The 25,137-nt window shown below is 41.3% G+C and overlaps 1 protein-coding gene across 5 annotated transcripts in view; it reads left to right on the top strand.

The window, feature by feature from the left end:
* The window catches only part of TSC1 (TSC complex subunit 1), a 54,848-nt gene that overhangs the window by 7,010 nt on the left and 22,701 nt on the right, over window positions 1-25,137 (top strand). For 2 of the 5 annotated variants that reach the window (XM_039506551.1, XM_039506549.1), the window contains exons 2-14: window positions 1,968-2,030; window positions 3,334-3,563; window positions 14,969-15,161; window positions 16,055-16,158; window positions 16,950-17,102; window positions 18,521-18,665; window positions 19,887-20,041; window positions 20,391-20,464; window positions 22,086-22,264; window positions 22,834-22,949; window positions 23,449-23,572; window positions 24,120-24,232; window positions 24,871-24,943. In XM_039506551.1, coding sequence (XP_039362485.1) covers window positions 15,056-15,161; window positions 16,055-16,158; window positions 16,950-17,102; window positions 18,521-18,665; window positions 19,887-20,041; window positions 20,391-20,464; window positions 22,086-22,264; window positions 22,834-22,949; window positions 23,449-23,572; window positions 24,120-24,232; window positions 24,871-24,943 — 1,342 coding nt within the window. In that variant the 5' untranslated portion in view covers window positions 1,968-2,030; window positions 3,334-3,563; window positions 14,969-15,055. The remainder of the gene's footprint in view (window positions 1-1,967; window positions 2,031-3,333; window positions 3,564-14,968; window positions 15,162-16,054; window positions 16,159-16,949; window positions 17,103-18,520; window positions 18,666-19,886; window positions 20,042-20,390; window positions 20,465-22,085; window positions 22,265-22,833; window positions 22,950-23,448; window positions 23,573-24,119; window positions 24,233-24,870; window positions 24,944-25,137) is intronic. The other 3 variants (XM_039506553.1, XM_039506552.1, XM_039506550.1) reach the window with 2 other exon arrangements.

Here is a 25,137-nt window from a genome sequence, read left to right as displayed (position 1 = left end):
GTGTGTTATTCCTTTCTCTCCTTCATATCTCAGTTGCCTTCATAAAATGAAGTCACTTTCCCAAAGGGCTCACATTTTAACTTTGGAAAGTGTCTGGCACACTCTGGATGCTTGTGTGGTCCAATCCATATAAAAATAATGAGCTACCCATCTCCTTTGGAAAACACTTGAAAACAAACTGCTGATGAGAATTTGAAACAGGTGTTAATAGTCTCCTGTTAAGTATCTTCCATAGGAAGTCTTGCTGTTGATCCCAGTTGGAATTGTCAGTCAGAGCCTAACAGTCAGACTGTGTGAAGGGATAGCCTTTACATTTGAAACATTTGACTATTGAAGGATTCTGGCCATAACACTGCTTGTTTATAAATGGACTGTGAAATTTCACTTTGACTGTCCAGCCATGACTGCTGAAAACTGAATTAAAGTCCCATTGCTAAGAGGAAGAGCAAAATGTCTATGCTCTAGCCATCCTAGGAACATTGTTGGATAGTTTGTTGCGAAAGATATACCTCTTGTAAATACAACTAAGTTGCCAACTTTGAACTTGCAACTATTTTCCTCTCACTCGCCACACTTCTTATTTTGCTTCTGTTGGGAATGCTCGGCAGCTATCACTTTGTGTAATCCTGTCTTTGTTCCTACACATTCATGTGTATTTTTCCTCACTGTCATTCTCAGGATAGTCAGGCAAAAACTTAAGTAAACTAAAGGAGTAATGAGACTCACTGGAAGAAGAAATGCTATTTCTAAGCCAATTAATTGGAAAACTGAAATTCAACATAAGTTAACCTACATCATTTCTACTGTATAAATTGCTCTATAAGTGCTAAGAAATAACCTCTCACCTCCCCATACAAAATCAAGCCCATGTGCATAATAACTTTTCAAAAGCACCTTTTTGGAAGGTGTTTAAATATAACTTCTCGGCTGCCACTCTACCCAGTTAAACCAAAAACCTTTTTCTTCAGGCGGATCAAGTGATATCCCTCCCCCTTCCCCTCCTTCGAGGGGCCTATGCTTATTGCGTGTATAGGGATTGACTCAGTCATCTAAATCTTTCTACATTTCTAATGTTTGCGATTCTATGCAAGGCCAGGCAGCTGTACTGTGACAGACCCTCAGTAGGGTATCTGTTGTGTCCATGGCTTCACCCGGGAACTGGATAAACCCAGCTCGCATTTTAAAACACAACTTACCAGTAAAGGTACTGAGCATGAGAATCATTGAAGTGTCAGGCTTAATAATTATGTGATCTTATAAACATCTGAGACTGCTCTACAGCCCTCAGCTAACTCATAGCAATGTGTCCAAGTAATAGAAATGGCCCAAACGTTTAGGTGTGTGAATGGAATTATTTTCTGTAATGAATCATCTTGAGATGCACAAGTGTTTATTAAAAATAAATAAATTCATCTTCCTTTTTTTAAAGCAATCCTGTCAACATAAAACGTATATTTAAATCAAGTCCTTGATTCTGTTTCTAACACTATAGACAAAACTGAATTTTAATCTTTTATTTTCTACAGTTATAATTTTAGTTTTGTATCTTGCTCAATTTGGACAGCAAAATGGAATGGTCATCTTCACTTCTGTCTACAGTCCTCTTCGCTGTCCAATTATTTGGGTTCATGATTCTCTAGGGGAATGTTTAAATCCAAAAATCTGTGTTTATTAAAATTTAAAAATATAAACTAAAAAAATTCTCTTCATAGCAGGTTTTGTAAATTCATATAATTAAGCAAAAATATGAATGGGGAGGCCAACATTTTGTTGATTCTCTTGTGCCTTTAACCTATCAAGAACCAGAAGTAACCATGCAACTTTTTTGGTTGTTACTCATACTGGGGGCTGATGTTGTAATGCAGGAACGACAAAACTGCAGAGAAACATAACAGGCTTTTTCCACTGCTTTATAACAGTGTTAATGGTAGCATATGCTAACCTCTCTGTTCTTTTTTTCAATTCAGTGGTCATGAAAGGTGCCAGATTGACAGCACTGGAAACTGAAGTCCTACTTGTCCACAGAACAGGTACAGCATACCCAACAGCAGTTAAAAGCTTCCCCTGCACACTCTGTATTTCAATCCTGATTTTTGAGGGATGACTTCTGAGGGGGAGAATAGTTCAGGACTTGTAAAATTTATCCAAAATCTACTAGCCAGAGGTAAATACAAAGGGTAAGGTGTTCACCAGTGAGATTATTGGGGTGGGGAAGAGCCTAGTGAGAAGCTGAGGCCCTTCTACCACATCCGCTGCTGGTAAGTGTCCTGTCCCTGGACACTGCTGGAAGGAGGGAAACTCCATTATTTGCATCAGGTTGTGGCTAGTAAGTATCTTACCTGAAGCCCTTCCCTAGCTGCTAGAAAGGAGGAGTTTTCTGTCTTGTCTTCCTACTGCTGAGTTCCTGGCTGCTGTGAAAGCAGGGGTGTCACCAGTATTTCTCAACCTTTGTTTTTTCATTCCTTCTCCTTGAATAATGCCAGTGCCTGTCTCTGTTCATAGCTTTCCCAAGTAGCATTAGGAGTGTGAAACTGATTTAATTCTTGATTGCTGCTCACAGCATTCTGAATATTGGCACTGAAATGGTCCAGAGTTTTGTTATCTTCATACTGTTTCTTGGTAAAGCTATGAACAACAGTAGACACTGGAGCCATCCCAGCAGGTTTGGGAAGACGGCACTACAACTGGTTTTATTTGCAAACATAAGAGCTAGGAATTTAACTTTTTAAAAATGAGAGCCTGAAATCTGTGGAAATTGTTGTGCTAAGCCCTTCTCTTTCCACCCTGAGGGGTTCTCGGAATTCCTGTTAAAGCTCCAAGTGTCAATCCATTTCCCCCCACGCCCTTTCCAAACACCTTTCAAAGTCCACTGTTTTTTGCCTTACTTCTAGCAAAGGATGTAGAGAGCCTGTTAGCTTCTCCTTATGGAGTCAGAGGGGTTGCTGTTAAGTGATGCCAAACTAGAAAGAGGGAGTCTGGATCAGAAACTGAATTACACATTGCAGAACAGAACATGACTTGTTAAATAACATACCTTTAGGCCAGGAAAATCTTCTTTTTTTAAAACTTTAAAAAGTTTGTGTGGTGGTGAAGTAATGTATTGGAATCATTCAGTTTCCATGAATCTAGGACTTTTCAAATATAAAAGTTTCAGCCAGTGTGACTGTCTTTCTGGAGCTTGAAGAGTTTGCTTTTGCTGGTTCCTGACCAATTTTTACAATGTCTGTATAGCAGCACCTACCATAATGGGGGTTGTAGGCTTTACTGTATTACTATACCATATGGTGGATTGTGTTCATGTCTTGAAATTGGCGTTAATATTTTTCTTTTCAGAAGAGCAGGCATAACACTGTATTGCTGTTCCCAATGCTGGGAGCAAAGAGTAAAGAAAGATGCAACAACAGCAGTTCGGACTTCATCCTGTTGCTGTAGACCCATGCACTCTCTCATTACCTTTGTATTTGAGAATGAGACAGGATTAAATGTTTAAGATACAGTCATTTTCCTGATGAATGTTGGAGGATTTGGATCAAAATGAAGATGACTTTGGTCTCCTTGTTCCAGTACGTATACACTTGTGATACTTGCAGTGTAAGCCCCAGTTTTCAGACACTCTTGTGTGTGTGTAAAAAAAAAAAAAACACTTTTCAGAATCTGTTTTAATGCAATATGATAAGTGAAACTTTAAATGCACAAATCAGGAAATTCAAGGCTATGGTTCCCACAGTGACCAGAATTCTGCTATCCTGTACTTAGTATTACTGTATGCTGTTAAATTTGTGTTTTAATACATGCAACATGCTCACATAGCAGCTGTTGTCAGGAAATTCAGTTGTGGTTACTACATCTGCTGTTACTACGTGCAATGAAGCCAAGTAAGTCACATACTGAGCAGCGCAACTTAATACAAATACAGGCAGGCCAGGGAGGTTCTGGTTACTGTGTGAACCATAACTTAGGATTTTCTGATTTGTGCATTGAGTTTCACTCTCAGTATTTCATTAAAGCAGTTTTTTAAAAATTAAGTTTGCCTACCCTTGCTGCAAGGTAATGGTTGTATCTTTTTGTCTTTCACTGAACATATTTGAGTTAAGAATATCAGAATAAAAGGTGATTAGAGGATCTCACTGTGAGTCAAATTATTTACTTGAAAGTGAGTTTTCTTTATAAAATGTTAGAGACTAATAAAAAATGCACATAGAAGGCTTTTATTGGGAGCTGTTTACCAAACTTTTTCAGATTGTATTTGTCACAATTGGTAACTCTGGATGCTACCCTGTTGAAAAGGGATTCTTTACAATTTGAGACCTTTGCTATTCCGTCTGTGCAGAAGATTTAAATAGTTGACACCTGTTATAACAGAGACATACTGCAGATAGACTCTAGAACAGTGGTTCCCCAACTGTGGTTCGTGACCCCCTGGGGGTTTGCAAAATGTTACTGGGGGTTCTGGGGAAAAAAAAATCCCTAATGGCAGACAGAGCTAGGGACCCTGGGCAGCATGGGGCCAGCAGCCCGGAGCCTTTGGACTTCCAAGAGTTAGCGCATCAAAGCAAGCCTATCTATCGCACTGAGGAGATTTAAACTTCAAGAATCCTTATAAGAAATGGAAAGAGAGGTGGATATTTTTTGCTGTTTTTAAAATTAAATAGGCAGCTAGTATTGTGTTTTAAAATTATTATGAACAACAAGTTTAAGCTTTGTTGTAATGTGCATTGTTTGCCTGGACTGCTGAAGACCGGAATGCTTGTGTAGGAGGAACTCTTTGAGTTGGCTTCTTAAATACCTTCATGATGATTCACATCTGATACTCCTTGATGAAACATAGGAGCCTTGTCTTATAACAGGCTTATTCAAAGTGATACAAGCTACGAAAGTGAGATCTTGGAAGAGTGTTGCCATTTTCATAATGTAATAAAAATACTGTAATGTTAAATAGTAAGTGCGTAATATGCATGTCATAAAAACAAATTTATATTTCCCAGATCACTGCTTTTATAATTTATACTCCGATAAAGGAGAAAATCCCTGGAAATATTCATTTTTAGGAGGGGATTTGTAACACCTGACATTTTAGTGAAAGGGGTTCGTAGGTTGTTGAAGTTTGGGAACCACTGCTCTAGAGTCAAATTAAGCCTCATCCTGAGTTTTGTTTTGTTGTTGTTTTTTTTTAAATGAGCAAACACTTTGCCTCCTCTGATATTGTCGTCCTTAATGTGCTATGGGGGGAGGGAATTAACCATCATTTACTTAGAGCTGCCCCTCTTATCTACACTAGCTAAAGCTCATGGAGTGTTTCAGCAAATTATCTTTGCATGTGCAAAGGCTGACCCTTTCTGATTTCTAAGTTAACCATGTCTTTATTGGGCAACTAGCCCTTGTTCTAAAATAATAAAGCTAATCCATTTTAACAATTTAATAGCAACTCTTGGAAAAAAGTACACCTTAAACAGTCTTATTTCTCTGCTCCAGATTAACCAGGTGATTTCCATGTTTGCTTTGTTTTATATTAATGAGATGGTATGTGATATATTCCTTGTATAGCACAGTTCTAACTCTTACCTACTGGGATTTATTTTCTAGATTGTTCATACTGTAAAATCAGTACAGTAGTTGCCTTTTTAATTTGGGTGTAAAGGTCGATTATAGAATAACTTCTAAAATGAGATTTGTAAACACTGGTTCTCATTTGGAATTAGAGAGTTGTGATGTTAGCTTGACATTTTGAATGCAGTCAGCACTGCGGTGTAAAGCTGACATCAAAACCAGACAATGATGGCAAGTGTCCAGTTTACTTGGCTACAGCCAAGATAACTGGTTTCAACTATTCAGCCTAGATTTCAGTATTTGCAGAATAGAGATTATTGTGGTAAGCATAAAACCAGGCTCTCTGTGGTTACTTGATAAAGGTTTGTCTTTCTATCACAGAAAGAGATTTTAGTTGGTAATAGTTGCTTATTCAGCAAGAACTAACTGATCTGAGGTTTGGTGATCAAGGAAAAATATGGTATAAAGCCATTTAAAACATTTACTAGAAGGACCAGAAAGGAGGTTGCCCAGAAGCTTGAATAACTGAAATGAAAACATGAGAGTATAGTCCTTCAAGGTAGAAAAAGAGGGAAAACTTGTAACTTTAAAGTTTACGTACTGCTGATGATTTAGCATGTTGCTTGATTCACAAGTGAGATTAAAGAGACCTTCTACAGATTTCCTTTAAGAATACATTACGCTAGAAGGCAGAGGGTGGGTGGTTTATTTTTGTTGCCCCTCCCTCCCCCCAAGTGTTATGAAGCACTACAGTTGCAAGTAGGATGTAGAGTATGGTCTTGTATATTTAGCATGGTGTGCTTCTGTATGAAAGATTCAAAATGTAATACAGCATTTTTCTAACTCACAGGCTTGCCCTCGATGTTAAACTGAAATAGTTTCTTTTTCCTGTTTTGACTGAATCGTCTCTATTTCAGTCCTTGTTTAGAAAAACATCTCAATACATGTGAAAGGGCTAACTGGGGGGTGTGAATCTGAACCCTATATCCCACCCAGTTTCTTAATCCTGGGTATTAAAGTCCTGATAAAGTTGACAGTGACTGATTCTACAGCTAAACAGTCTAACGGATAAACTACAGCATCCCATTCTGCTTGACCCATAATAGGCTGTGGCCTTCTCGTTGCTGTTGGTTTGGCTCTTGACTTCAAGATAACTGAGCAAGGTACTTTCAGTTTGACTCGCATTAGAATTAAATGTTTCACCTTATGTTCTTAAGAACTTAGATTTAACTAGTTCTCAAGTGACTGGTTTGTTTTCTTGCGTTCACTTTTTCCTTCTTTATTATGCTAAATGCTTAGCCTGCTATTGTCCAGCTAAATATGAACGCTGACTTTGAGGGTTCCAAACACAAGATGACTCTCTTGCTTTAGGAAACTCCTAACACAGTCTGCCATTCTTGGTGTATTTATGAGATTGTGATTTCTGCTAGTTGGGCAATAAACCAGGATCCCAGTACTATTTATTGTGGACTCGGAGCAGGGCGGTGTATGTGTAAATCTGTGCTTTGACTCCTAATCCACTCAAGTTTGTGTTTGCTCATTTTACTTCCTGTTCGTGATGTACTGTAAACTGTACTTGTTCCCTTTAAAAAGTTAAGTGGGCAGGCTGTAGACTACAAAAGAATGTGACTTGCCATATTTTTCAGAATTTTACCTATATAGGTGATAAAATTATCCTCCCTGTAATTCATTTATCTTGTTTCATGAAACCAAGCAACTAGTCAGAAATGTCACTGTGCTGGTTTTCTGCTAGTCTAACATTTTGTATACCTTTTGGGTAAATAAAATCACCCTGTCCCATTGAGTAAGAATTGACATGTTTTAATATGGATGTAGAATAACCGTCTAAAGACAGTTTGCTGGCATTATCTGGGGAGGTTGATATTGGTTTAGATTTCCTTTGGGTAAAATAAAGAATAGAACTACATTAGTAAATTATAGAATTTTGGCTACTAGTTATGAACTCAGCAGTGGCTTATGCATCCATGTATTCAAAATAGGAATCTGAAAGGTTAATGTAGTAGAACATTACTGTCATAAAAACTGATCGGAATGCAGTTCAGTTTTGCCTTCTGTATATTAATACAAATGTGCCACTCCATATTTAGACATCTATATGTGAACAAGATCTGTCAGTGAATTGACAGATAGCACCATGTTTCTTGGGTCATACTCTAGCACAATTACCTTCAGCTACACTTTATTACCTTTCCCCCCCTCTCATTTTCCTTTCTCTACCCCTTCCCACACCAACCTTTCCACTCAGAGTTGCTCTCATTCACTAAAGGGCTATGAGCAGCTGGAAGACAGAGGAAGGGCTGTAAGTAACTCTCTGGAATGAGGCTGGATTGCAGATGACCTGAAAATATGGGAGGAGGAAAGAGAATCGTTGAGCATGTAGGTTACTTCTTCAGTGTAGCCTAGTATGTGTGAACTGTTCTGAAGCCCAGCTGCGTTAGGGGCCACTATGGGAGAAGGAGGATTGGTGCTTTCAGGGAGCGATTGCCACTTTGTTCACAACTGCTTTCTCTTGTCGTCATAACTGGCTGACCAGATCTACGCTGAAGATTCATAGCACTCTGATGAAAAGGGCGTAATCCAGGTGTCTCAGCCAACATATTCTTAACAAAACAGGGTCTAATGTTCACGGTTGCATATAATTTACTGGTTTTATTGAGTGTGAAGGGAAGGCTATAAACTTTCTCCCATGCATGTGCGTCCCTCATAGGTAAAATATCCCTAGTAGCCTCTTCCATTTAACATTATAGCAGAGTAAGACCAACTTTTTCTGTTTAAAGCTCAATTCTAAGTGCTCTGAAATCTACATGGTTATATGGATTGACTTGAAAGTTGGAATGCCTCTTGAGGGCTTGGGTTATTTTAGTGATCCAAATTTGGGGGCATTTGACCAAAGTGTTCCAGAAATACAGCACCTAGGTTGAAGTTGACAACCTCTTTGCTCACTGATAGAGCTCATACTAGGGCTCAGTTTGTTGCACCATGATCTCAGTGTTATCCCAATAGAGTGCATGGCACCCTTCAGCTGTTTCGGGAACATCAAATTAAAATATTTTTTCAAAAAGTTTGCTTCTCCAGTTATCAGACACACAAATAGGCATGCAAGTATCTCTCTATGTACATGCTCACTGTAATCTATGTGGAAAACTAACCCATATCACAGGCATAGGCGCCGACTTATATGGGGCTCTGGGGCTTTAGCCCCATGAATAAATCCCAAGCAGGGGCTCTGCCTCACCAATCTGCCCCCAGACCTCCACCCCTATCTAAGCCCCACTGGTCCTTGTTCCCCCCTCCCTAAACCTTAGACTCTCCCTCCTATCCAATGCTGCCTGTCCCTCCCTGCCTGCCTTGACCCTGCCCCATCCACTCCCCTGCTCTCCTTGTCCCTTGACCCCCCCCTCCCTACTACCTCTTCTCCCCCCCCAAACTGCTTACTTGCCACTCCCACCAGCGTGTCTGGCTCCATGCAGCTCCAGACAGTTGCTGCCAACTTCATTTTCTCCCCCAAATTTTGCAAGGTGCCAACTGAAGGTGTTGGAGAAGAGAGAGATCAGGTGGCCCTAATGCCTGGGAAAGAGACAAAGGCCGGAGGAGATGCTGATGCTTTGGAACATCTCCATACAAAGCCAGTCAGGACTCATGTGTCTGTCCAGGGGAAAAAGCAACCCCCCCTTCTGTGGTCTGACGAGCAGAGCATTCAGCCTTCCATCATGCACTTTCCAAGTGAGTCTGCCCAGGCTGGTCCTGGGGGCAACCAGAGGTCGCTGCCCCCCACTCTCTGCAGTCAGATGACTCTCTCTCAGCCAGACAAAAAAGAAGGTTTTATAGATGATGGGGACACACAGTAAAAACAGCTTGTTGGTACAGAAAAACAGACCCCTCTGTCAGGTCCATCTGTTCTGGTCTCTCCCCCCCCCCCCCCAGCAAACCACCTCTCTCCTCCCTCCTCCCTCTGTGTCTCTTCTTCTGAAGGAGGCCACACCTGATCTTGTCCCTTCAACCTCAGTTGGCATCTTGCAGGGAAAACTGGCACACCACACAGTATTCAGAAAAAAAGAAGAACCATTTTCACTTTCATCACAACACAAAACAAAATATAATACTGTATATTGAAAAGTGCCAAGTGCTGCTTCTGACTTTCCTTTTTATTTGACCCTTGTAATCTTGTGGCGTTCCACCATTTTGGGCCCCACCAAAAATTATACAAACCTGCCGCCTATGATCACAGGGGCTGGGTTACTCTGAGGATGTTTTAAGTTCATTGAGTCTGAGCACCACCCAAGGCACTGTGAGGTCAAATCCAAGCCAGGGCAGAAATCTGAAGTAAGAAAAGTGGGTATGCTGCTCCAATCCGCCTCTCTTGGGGGGGGGTGGGCTATTTTGGAGAAATGTAACCTGAATACAGCAGAATATTCAGAAAGTGCTGAAACTATTTTAAAAAATGATGCAAGCAAATGCTTCCTGGGAGGGGAGCGTGATTGGGGTGGAAGAGTAGGTGAAGTGGGAGCGGGGAGAGAGGAGAGTGGGAAGGGGGACAAGGAGTGAGTGCCCGGAGAGCCCCACATTCCCCGGCTCTGTTACTCCTGAGGGAATTCTGTGCCTAAAAATTCTGCAACTTTTATTTGTCAAATAAATGTGGAAGCTCCAGCATGGCATTGGGGAGCACAGGCCACTGGCTGCACAGAAGTGCGAGATCACTGTGCAGCCCTTCCCACCCCCGGACCTGGACTCAACAGCGAGGACGCAACCAATCCTGACACAGCCCAAGGACAGGGCCTGCCCCAGAAACACCCCAGGGCCCTGTCTCTCTGAGCCAGGTGCAGGCAGGCAGGCTCAGCAAGGCAGGATCCAAGTGTGGAGGAGCTTAGAGTGGGGGGATCCAGGTGTAGGTTGAGAGGTTTCAGTGTGAGGGGGATCTAGATGCACAGGGGCTTGTTGGGGGGGATTCTGGGTGCAGTGATAATGGGACTCTGCAGGGGGTGTTCAGGTGAAGGTGGTTGGGGCTCAGTTGGGTGGAGGGGCCTGGGTGTGGGGAGGATAGAGCCCAGCGAGGGGGGCTCAGCAAGGGGTCCGGATGCTGGGGGAGTGAGACTCAGTGGGGTGGGGATCCAGGTGCAGTGAGGGGTCGGTAGGGTGGGGATCCAGGTGTGGGTGGCTCATCAGGGTAGTTCAGGGGGAGTAGTGCTCATTGGTGGGGGGTGAGTGTCTGAATGCGGGAGGGTTGGATAGATGGGGGAGCAGCTCCTTGTACAGTGATCCTTCTCCCCTGCAGCTGAGGAGAGATGGGTGCTGGGAGGGGAGGGGAGTAGAGTTTGCAGAGCTTCCTACATGTAGGGGCGAAAGCTGGGAGTGGGTCTGACACAGCCCCGGATATTGTGCTGGGAAAGAGGAAGTCCTGTCCTCCCCTGCCCAGTTGGGACTAGTAACTGAGCCCGGAACCGGATACGAGCCACCAGCTGGGTCTTTCCCAGTCCCGCCCCATGTCCCACAGTGATTTACCTCTCTGCTGGCTGCCCTGGGCACCCGAAACGTATTGCTGGGGAGCGTCGCATGACTGCTCATGTGGCTTCCCCATCAGTCATTTTTTTGGGGGGAAGCAAAGAAAGCTGTGGGGAACATACATTCTGCATGTGCACAGTGGTGCAGAATTCCTCTGGGGGAGAGTGTGAGTGTGTGCTGTCCTCTGGTCCGCAGCCCATCTACAGGGGGTTTGACCCTCCCATATGAGCCAGGTTTTGGAGGAGGCTTGCCTATATGGGGAATGTCAGCCCCTGCTTCCTGCCCCTTGTCTGTGCCACGCTTGGGGGGTGGGGCTGCCCATCTATGGCAGTCTGTTTCCCCGCTTCATGTGAACCAAACAAATTAACTATAAAAGGTGGATTTTTAAAGGGTTACAGGGATAGTAAACAGAACAAAGCAGATTCTAAGCAAATAAAACAAAACATGCAAACTAAGCTTGATTTACTAAAGAAATGGGTTACAAAATGTAATTTCTCACCCTAAATGTTGAATTAGGCAGGATGCAGAGTTTCTGTAGGTCAGAGTTCCAGATATTTCTTCTTACAGCCTGGACCCCTATATCAGTCTGGACTCACCCTTCAGGTTAGTTCCTTTGTCCTTTCAGGTTCTTTCAGCAGTTTTTCTTCTTGGGTAGGCAATGGAGGAGAGTCCAGTTTGCCTTCCTACTGACCCTTAAGTAAGGTTTACATAAAGTGTGAATCTTTTGTTTCCCAAACTTTTACTTACACACACCCACCCACTCCCCTTTAGTGGAAAATTACAAGAAGTCCAAGATAATGTTTAGTCTTTAGTATTAGCTGACAAGACCACCTGACCTAGTAGTGTCACAGCTAAGTCCCAGGAAGGAGAAGAGATTAGTATCATCACAGTCTTGTTGTTTCTTTCTAATGGCCCATCAGATTTGATGGCCTGTTGTCTGGTGGGTGTCTTCCAAATACACACCCAGTAATTGTCACATAGGCCACATTGGGGGGGAGGGATAGCTCAGTGGTTTGAGCATTGGCCTGCTAAACCCAGGGTTGTGAGTTCAATCCTTGAGGAGGCCACTTAGGGATCTGGGGCAAAAATTGGTCCTGCTAGTGAAGGCAGGGGCTGGACTAGATGACCTTTCAAGGTCCCTTCCAGTTCTAGGAGATTGGTATATCTCCAATTATTACCTATTTTTTATTACCTATTCCTAGCGTTAGATACAGAAATGATACATGCATACAAATTGGATAATCACATTCAGTAAATCATAACCTTTCCAATGATATCTTACATGAGCCATCTTGCATTAAAAATATCTTAGTTATGTCATATCCATATCATAAGCATATTTTAATAAAGAATATGGAGTGTAATGTCACACTGAGAATGAGCTGTAAACAGCTTAGAAAAATCTGTCTTTGTCAAGCATTTTAATAGGAGAAATGCTGAGTACAGCAGAATATTCAGAAGGTGTGAAACTATTTTTTGAATAGAAAATAAATTACAGGTGTGAATGCTTACTGAAAGGGGAGGGGTAAAAGAATAGGTGGTGGTAGGGGAGAGGATTTAGGCCTGAAGTGAGGGATGGGGGTATTATGGGGAGAAGAATAAATGGAAATGAGGGGTTGGGTAGAGAAGCGGGGTTGGGGAGGGCTCAGGTTAAGGGGGAAGAAGTAAGGATTAGGAATAGGTTGGAGAATGAGGAGTAGCAGAGGAATTGGAGAGGGGGGTCAGCCCTGAATTTTTCTCTTCAGTACGTGTACTCTAGGATGTAGGGGACCTCTACCGCCCTTCAGGGGTCTGAGCCCCTCACTCTGTCCCTCCATATGAGTTGGGGGGACTGAAAGTAATACACGTTTAAACATCTGAAAACAGCAGAAAATAAATAGTTAAGATACACATCATTCAGAGAGAGTGGATCAGAATGTGTGGGGGAGGTGCTAGGTTTGGAGGAAGGGCAGATTAGGTGAATCTGGGGCCTGGGAGGGGAAGACTGGCTGAAGCAGAAGGCCCAGGTGGAAGTGAGTAATGGGAGTGAGGGGCCCAGCTCTGTGCAGCTTGTTTACATATCCAAGGTAGTTTGCCACCCTTCAGTAAGTTGCTGTCTGTGATACATGTATGCAGCAGCGTACAGCAGGAGAGAGCAAGGAGCGATTTTTCTTGCGTATTAATGGCTTCTACGGTGTCAACTAATGGCTTAATAGGATGGGAAAGGAAGGGGGAGCTGGAAATGTTGTCAGGAGGCTACATGTTGCGGGGAGCGATGGGCCAGGGTGTAGAGAAGGAAAGAGAGAGAAATCAGGCTTCTCTCAGTCCTGAAAGTTACTGTAACAACCAGGTAATAAAACTGTCAAGGTTTTGGGACATAAACCATGGATGAGATTTCTCTCACCAGCGCTGTTAGCAACTACACACTGAATATATTTCAAAGGATGCTCATTATCCCAATTCCACTATCACAAAATATACAGGATGAGAGAGGAGCACTGAGAAATCATAGCAACTATGCAGCTTCATGGAAAGACCACTTGACTGGGATTATTCCTAGCTCTGCTATTGGTGTGCTGGGTGACGTTGGGCAAGTCATTTCACCCCTCTTTGCCTCAGTTTCCCATCTGTAAAATGAGGATAATGATGTAAAGTTGAGATTTTCTGGTGAAATGCAGTATATAAAAGCTAGGGGTATGTCTATACTTAAACCGCTACATTGGTGCAGCTGCGCTGCTGTAACACTTCAGTGTTGACACTACCTATGCCAATGGGCAGGGTCTTCCATCGGTATAGTTAGCTACCACCACTTGTGGAGGTGGATTAAGTCAACAGAAGATAGCACTAGGTTGACAGTAGAATTCTATAGCCAGGGTTAGATTGGCATAGCTACGTCTCTCAGTGGTTTGGATTTTTCAAACCTATGAGGGATGTACCTATGGTGATGTAAGTTCTCAGTGTAGACCAGCCAAGGGTCTTTTGATTGTTGCATAGTTACAGCAGCATATCATCTGCAAACCATGTGAGAACTACTGTATAAAAAACCACTATTGCCTACCAACAAAGGTTTCTCTCTTTCTGTTTAAAATCTTGAAAACTAAATGGCAAAACATGTCGTTAATGTTGCCTGGAGATAGCTTGTGCCCTTTGAGAAAATTAAATTCAGCAAAACTCAGACTTGTGAAAACCAGAAAATATAGAGTCATGGTAAATGCCAATGCAACTTTAACTTTGCCGTCTTTCAGCGATGCACCAATACACCTATGATGCACACATTCTCACTCAGTCCACGTTACAGTGAAAAGGTAATCTGCCCTTGCCCTGTGCTCAAACACTGAGCCTCTTCTCCCAGCACGATATCATACTTAAAAAAAATTTAACAATTTCATACCCTTTTATAACTCTTGCACACTTGAACACAGGATACCGCCTAAACGTATTCTTTCCTGTACCCATCATTAAATCCACAGACTGCTCTTATATCCCACTTCACTACTGGCAGTACCCATAGCAAAGAGACCCCAGTGCCCTTTCACTGATACAATCTACACAATTCTGTATTTGAAATAATGTAGACTGGAGCTTCATGGTACAGATGCACCTGTTTCCTTTGATAATGTACATAGGGGGCTCAGGCCCAGATCTCCTCAATCACAGCTCTCCCAAACTGCTCCAATATATTCCTCCACCTTAACTCTGTATTTCGTGGTTTTCAGAAGTTTGAGTTCTGCTGAACTCGATGTTCTGGAAGGGTACAAGCTATCACTGGGCAGCCTTAACTCTGCACTAACAAACTTTTTTGGCATTTAACTGTCAAAAAGGGTAATTCTGCAGTTACCAGTAGAGCAGTGATGAGGTCTTTGAGATGAGAGAGAACGAGGGAGATATATTCTGTTATCTGTACTCTGCTCTGTCTTTCCAGGCTGGTAGGGGCACCAATGAGGAACCTGAAGAAGTTTTAACTTGCACATTCACATAACACGTGCATAAGCCTATAGTGGTAAACAGAATGGCCCAGCAAGCAAATATTGGTGAGCTCTTCTCTATGTTGGATTCTTCAGTTCTGCTTGTCCAGGAAGATATAACAGCTGTCTTCAAAGATAACCTCAACTCTGGTATGTGCGTCTTAGATGTTAAACTGGAGGGTTGGAGGAAGCTTTGTATAGAAATAAGCAAAAAGTTAAAGTTCCCATCAAAGCTCCTGCAAATGTGACTTACTTTGAAGAAACCCTCTATGTCAGAGGCAGTGATTGCTTCAAGGATTAATGCTCCTTTTGTTCCTCTTGCTAAAAGAGACACTTCTTGGAAGATCTGATAAACTGTAACTCCTGGTTCCTTGGGACTGTCTTCTTGACCCTTTTATAAGGTTACTAGGGTTTCGTGGTGTACTAAAGTAAACATGCACACCCCCGTTGTAAGTAGATATCATGCTCCCTTCCTACCAAGTATGTCCAGAAAGTGAAGGTGTTTCATCCACTTTACTCATTTCAAACAATGACTTCCTCTTGTGAAATGCCATTCTTCATTTTGCTGTACGAATGCTTTCTGCTACCACTAAGAGCATTCCTAAGGCTATTAGTGGACTCATTTCAATGTGGAACAGAATCATTAACTCCCCTTGCCCCTAAACTTGCTTCATGTGGAGAACAGAGGAGGGAATCCAACTGATTGCCAGACTCCACCCAGCAGCGTGGAACACTGGCTGTAGACTCTCTAGGAAAGTTTAGTCAGTGTCACGCGTCTAATCATTTAGTTTGGGACACTTTAGGAAATCCTGTTGTCAGTTTTTAGGAAGGTCTTCTTTCTCACCAGGCTAGACAATCAGAAAGACACTTGGGGATGGGAGAATGTAATTGGGAGGTCTCATTTTTAAAAACCTGGGTAACTTCCTAGAGGCACTTCTAAGAATGTTGTTCAATTCTGTAATTATTTTAATCTTTTACAATAGAAAATTTTTGTTCATTATAACCTGTCCTATTCCTTTTTGTTGCTGACAACAAACTGATAGATCGTGGACCGATGCTTGTGAATATGCTAGTAGATTACTACTTGGAAAACAATTCTCAGCAGGCATTGCAGATCCTGTCCACACTGCAAGAACCTCATGACAAGGTAAAATAACTTAGTTTTTGGAGAACATGGAGAATGGCAGATGTTACTCTAGTATTAGAGAAGCTTCTAAATAGAAGGCCGGTTAAAATTCTTCTTTTCCCTTGATGTACAATCAATTGCTGTGTTTTATCTGTGTAGTAAGAGTAGGTTAGTTTAAAAAAAAAAAAATCTCAAACACAAAACTTCATTTTGTTTCATGGATTACTTAAACTGGGTCCATGACTGCAATCAGCTTTACACCTTGATCACAAGAGATGAAATTACAAAGATCATGGAAGATCTTTCATACAGATATTTAATATCTTTTACTTGTAATATAATTGCTTTACAGCTCGCGGCAGCAGCTGCTCATTACTGTTACTAGATTTGTTACTCATTGAAGGGAGGGGGAAGCGCAGCTGCACAAGAATATACACGGATTCTGCAGGCATGTGGGAATTTTTTAATGAACACTTGGCAAAACTAACAGCTGTTTTTTCTGCAATGGCTGAATACTTTGGAGCAGAATGTGTTTCCAAGCACAATGACAAATTCTGTTTTGAACAACATTTTGTTGTCAATATCACCACACAGAGACTTAATCTGTATCCCGTTGTTGTACTCACAGGGTTGTATTCAATCTGGCTCCATAGACACACTTGTAAAACCCATTTAATTCCTATAACTGAGAAGAGCAACTTGTCAAACATACAGATTGGTGTCCTTTCCTGTTCATCAGGTACCTGTAAATATTCTGTAACATTTCATTTCATTTTCTACTCCTCTGCCCCCTCCCCCAATTTCGGTTTCAGCACCTACTGGACAAAATTAATGAATATATGGGCAAAGCTGCTACCCGTTTACATACTCTCTCACTGTTGGGTCATGTGATAAGACGACAGCCATCTTGGAAACATAAACTTTCTCAAGCACCTCTCCTGCTTTCTTTACTGAAGTGTCTTAAGGTAAGAACGATGTCAACACTGAGCATTTATTATATGTGTTATAAGGGGCCCTTGCTGTAATATCTGGGTGCCATTTGCATAAATTGGTTAGGGGGAAGGAACATTTTGACAAAATAGTGAGTACGTACTCCATTTCCATTGACGCACACCGGTGGAGGAAGCTTACATTGTCAGTTCCCACATAGTAGATGTTCTGTGGATCCCTGACAACCCTAGGTCAGAATGTTTCTTGTTTTATAAGCACTGAATTTCCCTAAACTGTACAACTTTGTATCCTTTGCTTTATGAAAACATGTAAAAAGTTAAAATACTAAAGTTAATATAGGGAGAAAACAGTGTTTTGTGATTAGCAGGAAGACTGCAAGTCAAGACTCCTGGTTTCTTTTCCTTCCTGTGCCACTAACTTGCTGAGAGAACGTGAGCAAGTCACTTGACTGTCCTGTACTTTTGTTTCCCCCATCTGATAAATAAGTAGTAATTATATACCCTGTGTGTATCTCACATGAGTGTTATGAGACTAGATTGAAGTTTGCAAAGATACATGAATACAAGGTACAGAAATTTGCATAATTAGTTATAATAGTAGATTAGCATTAGTAGAGTCACTATTCATAAAGCTTCTTTTTTCCTCTTCTTTTAAATTGGAGGCATCAGGCAGACAGAATTTACAGTTTGGGACCTCTTCAGTTACCTTAGATTTACCATGCAACAGTACCTTCAGCTAACATCAGTGTTTTGTTTCAGTAGTGCTCAGTTTTTTTATGTGTGTTTCAGCAATCTGACAAACTGATTGTAGCTAACCTCAAGTTTTAATACTGAAGCTCTAAACTCAAGATACAGATTATTATGCTCTGGTCCAAATGGTTTCATTTTTATCATGTATTTGGCCTTGTTACTATAATAGGTATACTATTTAACTTGTGTGGCTGCACAGAAAGAGCCTTGTATGCATTTAAGAGATGTTAACTTGAGGATAGCTGGGGCCTCACGTTTTAGTCGTCTGCCAGCTATGTGAGGTACCCAGATCAAATTTCAAATCTCTTGGGTTCTGGAGGCAGAGGATGTTTAGCTCTAGACAGGCAGAGGTAGGTATACCGGTAGTGGTTCTCTCCATTCAGATAAGGAACAGGTATAAAGACTGCCTTTGAAGGAAGTCAACAAATTCTTAGGCAGCAGGTCAGTGGTTGGAAGACAGGATAGTAGCTGGAATCCCTGACCTTTCTCTTGGGGATCTGCAAGATTAAAGGGGCAGGTGTGATAGTGAACCAAGGTTTGGTAGGTTTAGATTAGGCACCCTTAAAGTATGGAGCCTTATCCGAGTGTAAATATGCGATGTCCATTGTGTACTAGTGCTGCGTCAGGAAAAAATGAAGCTTTTCCATTTGAATTCTGACTAATATGACTTTTCTTCATTGCAGACTGACACAGATGTAGTAGTACTCACCACTGGTGTTCTAGTGTTAATAACCATGCTGCCAATGATTCCACAGTCTGGCAAAATGTACCTTCATGATTTCTTTGGTATATTTGGCCGTCTCTCATCCTGGTGCTTGAAGAATCCAGGTGAGAGATCTGACTTTGTTGCAAGTATGATTCAGTAGCACCATTTCTCAGAGTGCTCGCCAGCAGTCAATCTTGGGAGACTAGTGGTGGGCTGCAGTTCTGACCCTCCTGGGGTTAGTTAAATGGGGAAAATTAGATACTAAACGCAAAAGCTATTCCTTTTCTTTCACAGTTAATGTCGTCTGGATTTTGCTCTTGCACCATGGCGCTTATTGGTGCAACACTCTGAAATGAGGGATTCTGTGATGCTTTAAGATCAGTAGTGCTGCTGCTGCCACTACATGGCAGGAATGCAACTCTTAGAGCTCCAAGGATATGGATGGACAGTTAGGTCTAGTAGATGGAAAGGTGAGAGAGAAAACAACTAGCTTGAACTAGGTGCCAGTTTGGAGGTTATGAGTGTTAGCTATGGAGGTAGGAATTTCGGACAGTGCTTCTGATCCAGTAATCTCTAAAGTACTGGTTATATTAGACTTTTCATTTTAACATTGATTGGTCTTAGTCCATTCTGAAAATCCATAAGCCATTTTGGGGCACAACTCTAGAAGTTGTATGTCTTCTGTCTGTGTGACCCTGTGAACAAACGCCATAGTTGAGTATATAGAGGTGTGATTTAGAAGGCTATTTTGGCATTGACTAATGTCATAGCTGCTCCTACAGGCCAGAAAGACAAGCCAGTAGTTACACAATTCAAACGTGTGATTTTTTTTTTTCCCCCTGTGGTTATCAGATTTTTATTTGACTTTGAGCTGAAAGGGGTGTCCTTATTGATTTGCTTAGTGTTCAGTCAGTCATGCAAACTACAATTGTTGAAAAATTAACTCTTCTGCAAAGGTCCCAATCTGAATAGTAAGGATTTGTTTTAAGGACTATTTATGATGTGTATTGCTGTAGCATCTAGGCTCCCTAGTTGTGGACCTTAGGTTCTGTACAAACACAAGATAACATAGCCTGAACGAATACGCCATTCCTGATTTTACTGTTTAGTTCAGAGCTGATTGACACTTGTGACGTGCAAGTGCAGCCTCTCCTTTCACACAGCTGACGGTCTTAAGCATTGCTAGGCTTTGGTACTGCCAAACTGTCATTTGTCTTGAATCATAACAGGCATTCTTAAAGCACTATCTCTTAACTTCTGACACTCAAAATTCATCAGCAGAATTTCTCTTCTTTCTCTCCTCCAATTCAATCATGTAAAAAGGCTCCAACTATTTCCCCCAGGTCATGTGGCAGAGATCTATCTCGTCCATCTTCATGCCAGTGTTTATGCTCTCTTTCACCGCCTTTATGGAATGTATCCTTGCAACTTTGTCTCCTTTCTGCGCTCTCACTACAGTATGAAGGAAAACTTGGAGACTTTTGAAGAGGTGGTCAAGGTAAAATATAGCTTATGTTCACATCCGCTAAGAAAAATGTGTAGTTTATAGCTGCAAGATTGTAGTTATCTGCCAAACAGAGCTACTGCATTGATATAATTGGATTGAGTACTGTGCAGTGAAACAGGATCATGACAGATTACTGGCAGAAGCAAGAACAGCTTTCTAAATACAAGCAAGTCTGAACAATTAATCTAGCTGTCTCACTTGTGTAACTGTCCTCTAAACTTTTAGCATTTGCCTGTTGGAACTACTTGTTAGTGCTCCATTTTTTTGGAGTTTAATATGGTACAAAGCTTTTCCAGATGCACTAAATACATATTTATCTGTTTTGCCCCCACTTTTCCAGCCAATGATGGAACATGTACGAATTCATCCAGAATTAGTGACTGGATCCAAGGACCATGAACTGGACCCACGAAGGTATATACATTTGCTCTTCTATTAGGAAAGGCTGTGAATGAGCAGTCTTTAGATGGTCTTTTTCAGGAGGCTCACAACAGAAAGTTGTGCCTGTCAACAGAAAAGTCCTATGCCAGTGATACTCTGCAATCAATACTCTAAGGTACCCCAGATAAAACGTAAGGTTTCTGCATCCTAGGTTACAGTTAGGGGTGGGGACACAAAAATTGTTGGAATAGGTCATTTACCAGTGATTTGTTTGGGGGTTGAACTTAATTTTGTATCTGGTGGGTGGATAATTACAATACCCGAGGAAGATATTTTAGTTATGGTAGAAACCAGTCAGTACTACTGTGATGTAACAATGCTATCAACAACTAATTTGCTCTTTTTCCTTAACAAAATAAAGAGGAATCTGCAGTCTCATTATGAGCATTTTGATTTGACATAAGTTATTCATGTCTGTTTTACTGGGTCAAGTTTTAAGATTTTTTTTTTTTTTTTTTTACCATTGGCTCATTGAAAGTGCTTGATAGGATTTAAGTATTTAAAATGACTTCAATGTATCTGATTTGGTGCCTAGAAAATTTGATTCGGTTAACAGATCAATTCTTTTAACAGGTGTGTTTTTATGTGGCCTCAGCTGTACTAGCTTTTTTAGAAATAGGCCCGTTTGCCTGCAGCAGCACCACTTGCTGCTTTTCTCTTGTCTCCACAGGCCCAGCAACTGAAGAGGAGAAATTGACTCTTGTTCCTGCATAATAGTGCTCTTCCCCTGCTTTCAGAGCCACTAGGAACACACTACTAAATGGGAACCCATTGACTATCACAGTGATCAGTTTTGCAGGCTTCTCCCAGCTGCATTTGGGTGGGGGGGCAGCACCTCTAAAGAGTTAGAATGGCACAGAATTGTCAGTTAAAGCCCTTTGGGTTAGTATTTTGCATAAACTGTCTTGCTTCAAATTTTATCTTATGGCCAAAAGCAAAGCAGCTTCTAAATGGATAGCTTCCCATTTTTTTCTTACTATACTTTAACATGCAATGAACTTACATCCTCTGAGGTCTTGGCCTGTTCTAATTTGACTGCTGAATTTAGTTACTCAGTTATACAGAGAAGAGGTGTACAGAGTGAAAGAAATAAATTAGAATATTTATGCCCAAAACTTAAAACAAGTAAAACTCCTTAATTGGCATACCAGATAGCAACTTGCAAAATAGTTTCAGATTCTGCACTGCTGGTTTGTCTAAATTTGGCTCCCAACATCTGAGGGTAGCTGATCTGATCTCTCCATGTGTTGAAGCTCAGGACCATTCAAGACTTCGTATGCTGTTCCTCCTTTCCAGAGTGCTCCACAGAAGACCCTGCTGGGTTCAAATAGATCTGTTTCAAAGCTGTTATGTTGCCAAACTGGAGTCACCTCTTATGAGTCATCTATTTCTTTGTAAACTGTCTAAAACATTGCAAGGCACACAATTGTATGGTGCCTCAGTCGTGTTTCAGCTGGGATCATGCAAAGCTGGCAGGAACACAAATGAGCCATCTGACAAACCAGTTCCTAATATGTCCAGGAACCTTGATTTATAATCCTAATTATCTTATTTAAGACTAACTTACTCTCTTGGCTCCCAAAACTGTCTACAGGTGGAAAAGACTAGAAACTCATGATGTTGTGATAGAATGTGCCAAAATCTCCCTGGACCCAAAAGAAGCCTCATATGAAGACAGCTATTACTCTGTGTCTCAGCCAGTCAGCATATGCTTGCAGCCTCGTCAAATTGACCCCAATGCCAGTCCTTATATTGACACACACAGCAGCTACGGTAAGAGCTAATTGGGACTTTTAATATCCATTGGAAGCAGACCAGCTATGTTACAAAAAATCACAGTTCTTACTAATGTACCCTTCTTGGAGTCCAGTTCTATAAGGCTACTTTTGCAAAAAAAGTTGTTTTGTTCCCTATTCTGTACACGCATATGAAGTCCTGTTATACTATTCTCTGGCAATGTCACAAAGCTGTGACTTTTTTTTCCCTTGAAGGATGAGCTAAGAACATTCCTGTTGCCTTGTCTGTCATTTACTCGTAATTGACAGTAGTGATTAGCTGGTCAAGTGTTCAGCACTTTCTGAGAATTAGGCCTCTTTAAGGTTGCACACTCAAATACTGAGACACCCCAAATCATTAGCCACTTAAAATTATTGTTGTTATATATTTTGCATGGATGGAAAGGGATAAATCTGCTCTCCAATAGCCAGATTGTGTATAGGAACAGATGAGTGGATTTGATTTTTTTTAAAAATAAAAACTGTTAAATATCTGCAAGAAGGACCGTCAAGACCTAAATCAGATTTGATAAACTAATGTGAATGTTCCTTTTTTTTAAACTCCAGGGACTTCCACTTCTACCCCTTATTCCACTCCTAGGCTAACCCTATCACAAATGCAAGGGCAGCTACCTCAGATTCTGAGCCCACAGTCTACGCGGCTGTCAACTGAGCCACAGCAGGTAATGCATAAGGGGAGGGATAGCTCAGTGGTTTGAGCATTGGCCTGCTAAACCCAGGGTTATGAGTTCAATCCTTGAGGAGGCCACTTAGGGATCTGGGGCAAAATCAGTACTTGGTCCTGCTAGTGAAGGCAGGGAGCTGGACTCAATGACCTTTCAGGATCTCTTCTAGTTCTATGAGATAGGTATATCACCATATATTATTATTATTATTTATTAATGCACCTAACCATGGCACACCAGCATGTTATTACAAAGATGGTCACTCTTCACTCCTTAAATTGGCTTCTCATTGGATTTGAATATTTTAGAAATAGGCGCATTTGCTTTCAGTTGAGCAAGCATTGCAGCTTCCTAGTATAACTTCTGTACCTAGTATAGTAAATGTAATCCTCATTGATACCTTTTTGTTTTTGACATTGGGCATGGGCCAGATGTGTGTGTTTCATATAGGTTTTTATTACATATGCCTAATTGATTTGCTTATATTGTGACACAGGTTACCATCTGGAGCCCCTCTGCAGCTTGTGGTATGACCACTCCACCAACCTCTCCAGGAATTGTCTCATCGGAGTCCTCACAAACTTCATCACAGCCTTATAGCAAATATTTTAGCACACCTGGTATGTACTGCATTTCAGAGTTAACAACATTTTAATGGGTTTTTTAACTTGGTTAAAAATATCTTTGTCGATACTTAGGGTTGCATACAGGCTCTTTAAAGGTGAATCTAAGTGTATTTGGAACTTCTTTAAACTGCTTTTCCCCTAAAAATTCTCTTACATAGTTTGCTGTTTGTAAGTTTTGACGTCTTTAACTAGATCATTACTTCACACTTGAACGGAACATACAATTTTTTGAATGGGTGTCTTAAATGGGAACAGACAGTTCTGCATTTGAGTTCTCCAAATCAGCATTTAGACATCCAAGTACTCATTTAACATAGCTAAGTTCTAATATGAACACTGATACAGAGAACTGGCTACCCCAAGTTAAGTACTGAAGTTTGAAAACTGGATGTCGCATATGAAACTGAAAATTGTGAGGTTTGAATGGCAAATCATTTGAAGTGTGTATCACTTGAACTTTATGAATGTGAAATTAACTCAAATTAAGAAGGATATGGAGTTTTAATGGTGATTAACCTTTTCTTTTCTTTTTTTTGAGCAGGTGGAAAAGGAACCCCTCTAGGAACACCTGCCACCTCCCCTCCTCCACCCTGCATTTCAGATGACTTTGTGCATGTTTCACTCCCTTCAGCTGCTGCCACACCTCCCAAGAAGGTAAAGGCAAAATGTAACTGCCAGGCAAAGCTGGCTTCAGTCTCTGGGTTAACTTTTCATGAGAACCTGTTTTTCAGTCGTGGTTGTCTGTGTGTAAATCAAAAGTTATTTAATTATGAAAAGTACAGTTTGGACCTTAACACAAACTAACAAATTGCCTGTAACTTCAGGCAATTTATATTTGGCTTAGCCTGTCTCTGAAGTCCTTTATTGATGTGCCACTTAAGTCATCTGTCTGGAAAAATTCCCTCTCACTGAACATGTACTAGAGCAGGGGTCGGCAGCCTTTCAGAAGTGGTGGGCCGAGTCTTCATTTATTCACTCTAATTTAAGGTTTCGGGTGCCAGTCATACATTTTAACGATTTTAGAAGGTCTCTTTCTATAAGTCAATAATATATAACTAAACTATTGTTGTATGTAAAGTAAATAAGGTTTTTAAAATGTTTAAGAAGCTTCATTTAAAATTAAATTAAAATGCAGAGCCCCCATACCGGTGGCCAGGACCTGGGCAGTGTGAGTGCCACTGAAAATCAGCTCGCATGCTGCCTTCGGCACACATGCCATCGGTTGCCTACCCCTGTACTAGAGGCTGCTTTGTGATAGATGTCTGTTGCAAAGAATCCTTATTTTCTTCTAGGAGGAGAAACCGGATCCTGGGAGGCCTTCGCTGTCCCGACAGCAAAATGTCATAAACAGTGAGAAAGCATTGGGTAAACTACATCATCTTCTCCCACCTCTCAATAGTCTTACCCCAAAGCAGTGATCTCATTTCTGGATAAATGTTTCTAGTTACAAAAGACTTCTCCTCTGCTCTTTCTCCATTTTTTCCCCATCCATTCCATAGTGGTTCCAGAATCCCACTCTAATGCTACGATTCAGCTTAATGTCATATGATAAAAACTTT

The sequence above is a fragment of the Mauremys reevesii genome, linkage group 19 (assembly GCF_016161935.1).
Source record: "Mauremys reevesii isolate NIE-2019 linkage group 19, ASM1616193v1, whole genome shotgun sequence".
NCBI classification, from domain to species: Eukaryota; Metazoa; Chordata; order Testudines; family Geoemydidae; genus Mauremys; species Mauremys reevesii.
The sequence above is the reverse complement of the archived record's forward strand: the minus strand, read 5'-3'. Positions and strand labels throughout refer to the sequence as shown.